The 9,834-nt window shown below is 50.2% G+C and overlaps 2 protein-coding genes across 2 annotated transcripts in view; one reads left to right on the top strand and one right to left on the bottom strand.

Annotated features, from left to right (window-relative positions):
* The window catches only part of CHD5 (chromodomain helicase DNA binding protein 5), a 59,187-nt gene that overhangs the window by 6,807 nt on the left and 42,546 nt on the right, over positions 1–9,834 (bottom strand). Inside the window, exons 28-32 of the mRNA XM_021707791.1 lie at positions 9,637–9,770; positions 9,120–9,264; positions 8,591–8,750; positions 6,101–6,180; positions 5,712–5,844 (exon numbers count right to left, since the gene is read on the bottom strand). Coding sequence (XP_021563466.1) covers positions 5,712–5,844; positions 6,101–6,180; positions 8,591–8,750; positions 9,120–9,264; positions 9,637–9,770 — 652 coding nt within the window. The remainder of the gene's footprint in view (positions 1–5,711; positions 5,845–6,100; positions 6,181–8,590; positions 8,751–9,119; positions 9,265–9,636; positions 9,771–9,834) is intronic.
* On the top strand, positions 3,816–4,148 carry LOC110594692 (ubiquitin-like). The gene has a single exon (XM_021707792.1). The coding sequence runs from the start codon at positions 3,825–3,827 to the stop codon at positions 4,146–4,148; it is 324 nt and encodes a 107-aa protein (XP_021563467.1). The 5' UTR covers positions 3,816–3,824.

Below are 9,834 nucleotides of genomic sequence, written 5' to 3'. Positions count from 1 at the left end.
CAAGTTGCCCAGGTGGGTCTCCAACCCGCGGGCTCAGGCAATCCACTCACTCAGCCTCCCAAAGTGCGGGATGACAGGCTGAGCCACCGAGCCTGAGCCCGAGCCGGCACCAGTGTTGTTTTTAAGCCACTAAGTCTCATTTGTGACACAGTCATACAAAATAATGCAAATGGGAGGGTGAAAAAAACAGCTGTATAAAGAAAAATGGAAATGGAAGCTAGCTCAGGATTACTCAAAAAGCCTGGCAGAGACAGGGAGAGATCTCGTGCTGACCTCATGCTCTGCTTTCTTCTCCTTCCCAGCATGTGGCATTTGCTGCTGAACGACACGTTTCTGTTTACTGCTGATTGCCTGTGTTCCTCGCTAGAATACAAACTCCATGAAATGGAGCTTTCAGCTGTCTGGGTTCCTCGCTCGTGTCACCAGTCCCTGGGACAGCAACTGACACTCGGCAATGAGTAATAGGAAATTCCGGAGGGAGAAAATAAACATAATAGGAGAAAAGACAATATCCAAAGAGGGAATAACAGCATTTTCCCACAATTGATGGTCATGAATTTTCAGCTTTAAGAATCTCAGTGAGGCCGGGCTCAGTGGCTCAGCCTGTAATCCCAGCACTTTGGAAAGCCAAGGCGAGTGGATTGCCTGAGTCCAAGGGTTTGAGACCAGCATGGCAACTTGGTGAGACCTTGTTGCTACAATAAATAAAAAATTAGCCAAGTGTGGTAGTGCACACCTGTAGTTCCAGCTGCTTGGAAGGCTGAGGCGGAAGGATCGCCGGAGCCCAGCAGGTCGAGGCTGCGGTGGCCGGGAGCGTGCCACTGCCCTCCAGCCTGGGTGACAGAGTGAGGCTCCAACTCAAAAAAAGCAAACAAACAAAAAGAAATATTGTCTTCAAGGTGCCAAGGGAAAATTCCTACCCTATCTGAAATTTTACTATTATTCAAGAGTAGAGGAAAAATAACAATAAGAGAATGTATCCTTCCCAGAAATTCACTGAAAGCATCATTAAAAGGTGTACTTTGGGAAGAAGGACTTTGAATGAAGCAATGATGAACAAATAAGCAAACACAAAAACAGTAAGAAAAGATCTAAAAGAGGATTAAAGATTTAGAAATAAGCATAACAACAAATCTGGGGAAGTAAAAAAACAAGTTGACCCTAAAATACTGGCCAACAGCAACTCAGCAGATGAAAGGGAAGTGAATTATACTAAAGCGTCCACAGTCCTCATGTCACTCAGAGGTACACACAGTAAAAATTTAAGGGAACAAAATAAGTTGGGAGGAAAAAGGGGCTACAGGCCAGGCTTGGTGGTTCAGCCTGTAATCCCAGCACTTTGGGAGGCCGAGGCGAGTGGATTGACTGCCTGAGCCCTCGGGTTCAAGACCCACTCAGGCAACTTGGCAAGGCCTCATCTCTACAATAAATCTAAAATGAGCTGGGCGTGATAGCGCATGCCTGCAGTTCCAGCTACTTGGAAGGCTGAGGTGGAAGGATCACCAGAGCCCAGCAGGTCAAGGCTGTGGTGGTCGGGAGCATGCCCCTGCACTCCAGTCTGGGTAACAGTGAGACTCCAACTCAAAAAAAAAAAAAAAAGAAAAGAAAAGAAAAGCAGGCTCCTATAAAGAAAATTTGGTCAATCCAAGAGATGGCAGAAAGGAGGAAAAAAAAAGAAAAAAGAAATGTAAAGCACAAGACAGCAAAAATTCATCCAAATAACAAGTTATTACAATAAATATAAAGAGATTAAACTTGCCAGCTAAAAGATAGAGACCCTATGATTAGATTTAAAATAATAAATCCTCTATACACTATTTACAAAGATATATCTAAAATATAACTACACAGGGAGATTAAAAGTAAAGATACAGGGGGCAATATTTGCAAATCACATATCTTATAAACAGCATGTATCTATAAAAAGCTCTTACAAGCCAGGCACAATGGTGCGTGCCTGTAGTCCTAGCTACCTGGGAGGCTAAGGTGAGAGAATCACCTAAGCCCAAGACTTCAAAGCCAGTCTGGGCAACATAGCAAAACCTCATCTCCAAAACAATGTAAAAAAGTAAAAAGAACTCTTACAACTCAGTAATAGACAGTAACCAAATTTAAAAATGAACAAAGGGCAAGCATGGTAACCTATGCCTATAATCCCAGCATTTTAGGAGGCTGAGGCAGGAGGATTGCCTGAGTCCAAGAGTTTGAGTCCAGCCTCGGCAACGTGGTAAGACCTCATCTCTACAATAAATTTTAAAAAATTACTCAGGTGCGGTGGCTATAGTCCCAGCTGCTTGGATGATTGAGGTGTAAGGATTGCCTGAGTCCAGTTAGTCAAGGATGCGATAGCACTGCACTTCAGCCTGGGTGTGCCACTGCACTTCAGCCTGGGTGACAGAGTGAGACTCTGACTCAAAAAACAATTTTTTTAAAAAAGTGAATAAAGGCTCTGAAAAGACATTTCTCCAAAAAATATACACAAATGAGTTAAAGCATATGAAAAGATACTTAACATCTTTATGCACAAAGGAAATATAAATCAAAATCACAATGAGGTACCATTTCTCACCCATCAGAAAGACAGATAATAACAAGTGCTGCAAAGATATGGAGAAACTAGAACCCTCATTCATGGTGGGACTGTAAACTGGTGTAGGGCATATGGAAAACAATTTGGCAGTTCCTTCAAATGTCAGAGTTACCATACGATCCAGCAATTCTGCTCCTAGGTACATACCCAAGAAAACGAAAAACCTATATCCATACAGAAATGTGTACACAAATGTTCACAAAAGAATCCATATACAACCACCAAAAAGTAGAAACAACCTCAAATTCACCAGTTATGAGTGAATTAAAAAAATTGTAGATCCATACAACACAACATTATTTGGCCATAAAAAGGAATGAAGTATGAATACATTCTGTGGCATGGAGGAACTCTAAAAACATTGAGGTCAGTACAGTGGTTCACACCTGTAATCTGAGCACTTTGGGAAGCTGAGGCAGGAGGATTGCCTGAGCCCAGGAGTTCGAGACCAGCCTGGACAATGTGGTGAGACCTCGTCTCTACAAAAAGTGAAAAATGAAATAAAAATTAGCAGAGCACAGTGGCCCGTGTGCACCTGTAGACTTAGTTACTCAGGAAGCTGAGGTGGAAGGAGAGCTCATTGAGCCCAGGAGTTGGAGGATGCAGTGAGCCATGACGGTGCCACTACATTCTAGCCTGGGGAACAGAGTGAGAACCTCACTACAAAATGATAGATAGATAGAAATAAAAACATTATGCTAGGTGAAAGAAGCAAGATAATTCCATTGATGTGAGACATCCAGAACAGGCAAATCCATGCAGACAGGTCTACATGAGTGACTGCTTGCTAGGGGTTGCAGGGATCAGAAAACGGGAAGTGATTGCTAATGGCTGTAGAGTTTCTTTTTGGAGCATGACAATGTTCTGGAATTAGCTCTTTTTTTTTGAGTCGGAGTCTCACTCTGCCACCCAGGCTGGAGTGCAGTGGCATGCTCACAGTCAGTACAGCCTTGATCTGTGGGGCTCAGGTGATCCTTCCACCTCAGCCTTCCAAGGAGCTGGAACCACAGGCATATGCCACCACGCCCAGCTAATTTGTCATCTATTTATTGTAGAGAAGAGGTCTCGCCATGTAGCTCAGGCTAGTCTCAAACCCCTGAGCTTAGGCAATCCTCTAGCCTCTGCTTCTCAAAGTGCAGGGATTACAGGCTTGAGCCACTGCTCCTGGCAGCACTTTCTCTTCAACAAAGCAGCCAGGCTGGTCGGTGGCGGCGACCGTCGCGCAGACGCAAGAATGCAGATCTTCGTGAAGACCCTCACAGGCAAGACTATCATCCTTGAGGTGGAGCCCAGTGACACTATCAAGAATGTCAAAGTTAAAATCCAAGACAGGGAGGGCATCTCACCCAACGAGCAGCATCTGATATTTGCAGGCAAACAGCTGGAATATGGTTACACTCTCTCAGGTTCCAACATCCAGAGAAAGTCCACCCTGCACCTGGTGCTGCGCCTGCAAGGCAGCATACTCAAGCCTTCCCTCCGCCCCCATGCCATCAACTGCCGTGAAAAGAAGAGGGGGCATGTTGACAACCTGCGCCCCAGGAAGCAAGTCAAATAAGGCCCTCACTGGCTCCTCCCACAAGGCAGCCTCCTGCCCTGGCCCTTGGTCCTAGGACCTCAATAAAGTTTCCCTTCCGTTGACTGGAGCAGTTAAAAAAAAAAACAACGAAAAGAAAATGTTCTGGAATTTGACAAAGGTGATGACTGCACAACTTTCCAAATATACTAAAAACCGGTAAATGGTATATGCTAAGTGGATGAACTGTATGACGTGTGATATATCACAATGAAGCTAGTATATTTTTTTTAAAAAACAGGGACAGAAAAAGATAAACCAAAAACACACTAAACAAAGTAAGATCAAGCAAATCAGCCAAAATAAACTTCCAGGCAAAAGTTTAAAGAAGGGGAAGAGGATAATTACAGAATTAAATGCATACTTCACCAGAAAAATATTAATAATCGAAATAAATATGCGCTGACAAGCCAGTCTCAAATGATACGACGCAAACCCTGGCATGACAAGGAGAAAGAGATGAATCCTCAACCATAATCAGAGATTCTAATACAGGTCTCTCAGAAACTGATCAAAAAGCAAACCGAATACTAGTAAGAATAGAACAAACTTAACATAATTAACAAGCATCATCTAATGATCTAATTCATATGTTTAGTACCTCACACCCAGCAATGAGAGAACAGACATCCTTCCAGCACACAGCATTTAAAAAACCTGACCACCTCCAGCCAAAGAGCAGGTTTCAACAGCATCACACAGACTCGCGTTTTCAGACCACAAGGTATAGGTTGGAAATTACTAATAAAAAAAATAGCCCAGCCAAGTACAATGGTTCATGCCTGTAACCCCAGCACTTTGGGAGGCAGAGGCAAGAGGATTGTCTGAGCCCGGGGATTTGAGACTAGCCTGGGCAACTTGTCGAGACCTCGTCTCTACAATAAATCGAAAACTTAGCCGGGGGTTGCGGCATGTACCTGTGGTTTCAACTACTTGAAAGGCTGAGACAGAAGGATCACCTGAGCCCAGCAGATCAAGGCTGCGGTGGCTATGAGTGTGCCACTGCACTCCAGCCTGGGCGACAGAATGAGACTGAAAAAAAAAAAAGTAGCCCAGGCTGGTCACAGTGGCTCACATCTGTAACCCCAGCACTTTGGGAGACCAAAGAAAGAGAGGATTGCTTGAGCCCAGGAGGAGTTCAAAACTAGCCTGGGCAGCATAGCGAGACATCATCTCTACAAAAAATAAAATAATTAGCTGGGTGTAGTGGCACACACCTATAGACTCAACTACTCGGGAGGCTAAGACCAGAGGATTGCCTGAGCCCAGGAGGTTGAGGCTGCAGTGGACCGTAAGTGTGCCACTGCACTCCAGCCTGAGTGACAGAGGGAGACCCCAACTCAGATAAAAAGGTAGCCCAACAACCCCCAATCCTATATGGTACTGTGTGTTGTGGCCCCTGCCTTCCCCCCATGCTGGGGCCTGCAGAGTTGGGACGGGGTCTACCACTCAGCCAGGGAAAACAGAGTGAAGTGAGCCCACCTGCCCATCTCTGACCCAGCCCTCTGAGCCCAGGCGCAGCACAGGGTCCAGGGAAGCCCCTACCTTTCAGCAGCTGCTCCGGGGAGGGCTGGGCCCTCTCAGTCTCCTCTGCCCGCTCCTCTCGGGCTCGATCCTTGCCAATCGAGCTCTCGTGCTTGTCCTCATCCTCCACTCTGTCCAGGGCAGGGGGCAGGGCCTAAGGAAGATCCACCAGGGGAGCTGCAGGGCTTGGGGCCCCACGAGGAATGGAGGGCAGGAAACGCGCACTGGGTCAGGGCCCCACTAGCCCAGCTCCCACCACGTGCTCCCAGCCTGCTCCCCCAGACTCCCAGACGGGAACTCGGAGGCTAGAAGGCTTGGGTTCCACCTGGCCGTGCAGGACCAGAGAAGGACCCCAGACCCAGCCTCCAGCCCACACCCACCACGGACCTCCACACCCACAACCTCCATACCTGGATTTCCAGGGCCTTCTTTGGCCTCTGCAGCCCCGGGTCCTTCTCATCCAAGTAACCTAGCTGGGTTTCCATTTTGTCTAAAGACCAAGGGAAAGAGATGAGACAAGTGAGCTCAGGCGGGGAAGGGGACAGGGCAGGAAGTGGGGTGGCGGGAGGGGACTGACCTTCAGGAGGGCCGCCCTCAGGGGTAGGCACCTTCCAGGAGGGATGGGCAGGATCCCAGGGTAAACCAGAGAGCCCAGGCCAGGCCTACGACTCAAGTGATCTTGTGGGAACTTAGAGCCAGTGAGACCAAAGCAAGGGGCTGTCCAGGGTTGGGGTGTATGCAGTGGAGGCTGCCCACCGGAATAAGGAGGGGGGGTGATAGAGGCCCGAACGGCAGCCACAACACCTGGTTTTGGCCCCAGCTTTCAGGCAAATGCCTGGCCATGTGCCTCAGGACAGGTTGTGGGTCACCTCCCTGCTGAGTCAGGAGTTCCTAACACACTGCACAGACCTGGGGACTTCCTGGGCTCTGAGAAGCCCCGAGAGGTAGGTGCTATCACAGCCCACCTCCCAGATGGGAAAATGGAGGCCACAAAACTCACCCAAGGACATACATGGGGTGCAGGACAGAGCCAGGAAGCAAACCCAGATGTGTCCATCTCCAAAGGATACTCTGTTTTTGAGTTGGGCGTCTCACTCTGGTGCCCAGACGAGTGCAGTGGCACAATCATGGCTCACCACAGCCTCAACCTTCCGGGCTCCGGTGATCCTCCCACCTTAGCCTCCCAAGGAGCTGGGACCACAGGCACATGCCACCATGCCCAGTTAATTTTTTTGTAGAGACGAGGTTTCGCCATGTTGCCCAGGCTGATCTCAAGCTCCTGGGTTCAAGCAGTCCTCCCGCTTCAGCCTCCCAAAGTACTGGGATTACAGGTGTGAGCCACTGCACCGGACTAAAGGGCACTCTTATGCTTGGAGGTGCTGAGGCTGTCAGGGCCCTACCTGGGGGATAGATATGTCTGCCCCAGGCCTGTGAGGCCCAACAGAGTGAAGGAGGACACTCTGCCCAATCAAATACCTGGATCACCAAAAAGACACTTGGAAAGAAAAAACCCAATTACAAATGGGCTAAGGGTGGTAAAAAGGGTGGGAGTGTAAATTAGTCCACCCTCTATGGAAATTGGTATGGAGAGTTCTCAAAGAACTAAAAGCAGATCTACCATTTGATCCAGCAATCCTACTACTAGGTATCTACCCCTAAGGAACAGAGGTCGTTAGATTAAAAAGACACCTAGCTGGGCATGGTGGCTCACCCCTTTAATCCCAGTACTGTGGGAGGTGGAGATGAGAGAATTGCCTGAGGCCAGGGGTTCGAGACCAGCCTGAGCAAACTGATGAGACCTCATCTCTACAATAAATCAAAAAATTAGCTAGGCATGGTGGCGTGCATGTGGTTCCAGCTACTTGGAAGGCTGAGGCAGAAGGATTGCCTGAGCCTAGCAGGTTGAGGCTGCAGTGGCCGCGAGCATGCCACTGTACTCCAACTCAAAAAAAGAAAGCCAATGTCCACACAAAAATGCAAAAAGAATGTTCACAGCAGCATTATTCACGATAGCTGAAAAGTAGAAGCAACCCAAAATCCAAAGTCCATCAACAGATTGACAGATAAGCAAAACACAGTAAATATGTACAATGAAATGCTACTCAGCCCCGAGAGAATGAAGACCTCACACATGCTACAACACAGACGAGCTCTGAAACATCTTGCTATGTGTAAGAAGCCAGACACAGAAGACCACAGGTTGCATGACTTCCCTCCTATGAAATTTCCAGAACAGGGAAACCCTTAGAGACAGAAAGCAGATTCATGGTTGCCCAGGCCTGGGAGAGGGAGGGGTACTGCCAGTGGGGGTGGGTTTTTTTTTGCAGGGGATAAAAATATTCTGGCATTAGACAGTGGTGCTGGTTGCACAACCCTGTGAACATACTAGAAAGGACTGGATGGTACACTTTTTAAAAGAGTGAAATTTTGTAGGACGCATGTGAATTATATCTCAAAAACGTTATTAAAAAGAAAAACTGCGCCGGGCATGGTGGCTCCAGCCTATAATCCCGGCACTTTGGGAAGCAGAGGTGAGAAGACTGCCTGAGCCTAGGTGTTCGAGACCAGCCTGGGCAACTTGGTGAGACCTCATCTCTACAACAAATCAATAAATTAGCCAGGTGTGGTGGCATGAGCCTGTAGTTCCAGTTACTTGGAAGTCTGAGGTGGAAGGATCGCCATTGCATTCCAGCCTGGTGTCTGCGTTCCAGCCTGGGCAACAGCGAGACTCTGACTCAAAAAACGCACAAAAAAAAGAAAAACTCTCTGGAGAGCAGCACTTCAGCAGACAGAAGCTTCGAGGGAAGGGAGGCATCTTTTACGGGGTGTGCAGAGGTCTCGGGGCTAGTGTTCTTGCCAACTCCCGTGACACAGGTACCCAGCCCGGCTGGATCCCAGACCTGGCAGGCCCAGTGGGACTGGCGGCAGGTGGGCGGGGCTGGCGGGCACTGGTGTGTTGGGGTCCGAGGAGATGGCCTCGCCTGGCTTCTTGCCCTCGGGCCCCTCGGGGATCAAGTCCGGGGTGCTGTACTTCCCGTTGACGTGCTCAAACTCCTGAACCTGAGGCAGCGGGAGGGAAGGAGACAGGGCATACAGCTCAGCTCTAAGGGCCTCAGGACAGCCAACGGGATTGGGGGCGTCACAGGCTTGGGTGACCGATGCCCCCACCCAAGGCTGACTGAAAGTTCCCCTGCCAGTCCCTGCCCCGGTCTCCTGTGTGTTCTCTGCCCCTGACCCACCACCTCGGTCTTCACCCCCCAGGCCCCTCACCCAGAAAGGCTTTCTGAGTCCGTCCCTCCAGCCGGGCTCACCCCTGGGCCGCCGTGTGGCCAGAGCCAGGCACTTGCCCTCAGACTGCCGACCCCACACGGGCAGTGCCACGCCCTGGGCAGCCGCCAGGAAGGGCCCTGCAGAGGGTTACTCACCCACCTTCTTCCTAACTAGCGACATGACCCCGATGCGGGTGAGCACGTGCTGCCTGGACAAGCCTTCCCGGGGAACACCATCCGCGAAGGTCTCTGCGCCGTCCGCCCCCGGCTCACACAGGTGTCGCATGAAGAGGGACACATAGGCTCTGGGGTGGGCGGGACTGGGGCTCAGGGAGTGGGGGGCTGGCAGGACCCCCAGAGGGACATCCTGGCTGAAATCGCCGACCACTGCCCACCTCCCAAGCAGGCCTGCCAGGCCCCAGGACAGGACAGGGGGCCTCTCTGGTGGGGACCTCCCAGGACAGCCCTCGCCCTGGGTGATTCCGGTTTCCTCGCAGACATCATCGCCAGCTGGTTTGGGCAGAGGGGCTGGTCAGTGTTTTCTGCCAACTGGCCCTGCTGGCCAGCGGGACCCCGGCCGCGCAAAGACCCAGCAGCAATGACCTCTCCGGATTCCCTTAGGCCGCGGAAAGCAGGGCAGGGGGCCACACCTTGGGCCGCCACCTCCACCCCTTTACCTAAACTCCTTTTCACTCTTCCCACGAAGGTCCCGCACCAGCCAGTGGGAGTTGAAGGCGTCCTGGGGGGGCATGCCCCAGCGCATGATGGCGTTCAGGAAGGCCTTCCGCTGTCGGGCGTTGAAGCCCAGCACCTGGGCAGGGTGTGTGCCCGAGGCAGAGGGGGAGGGGGGCAGAGAATTCAGGGGTGGGGAAAAG

The sequence above is a fragment of the Carlito syrichta genome, unplaced genomic scaffold, assembly GCF_000164805.1.
Source record: "Carlito syrichta isolate Samal-C Ts95f unplaced genomic scaffold, Tarsius_syrichta-2.0.1 Scaffold126411, whole genome shotgun sequence".
Taxonomy (NCBI): domain Eukaryota; kingdom Metazoa; phylum Chordata; class Mammalia; order Primates; family Tarsiidae; genus Carlito; species Carlito syrichta.
Note: the sequence above shows the minus strand (reverse complement) of the source record. Positions and strands in the feature narration are given on the sequence as shown.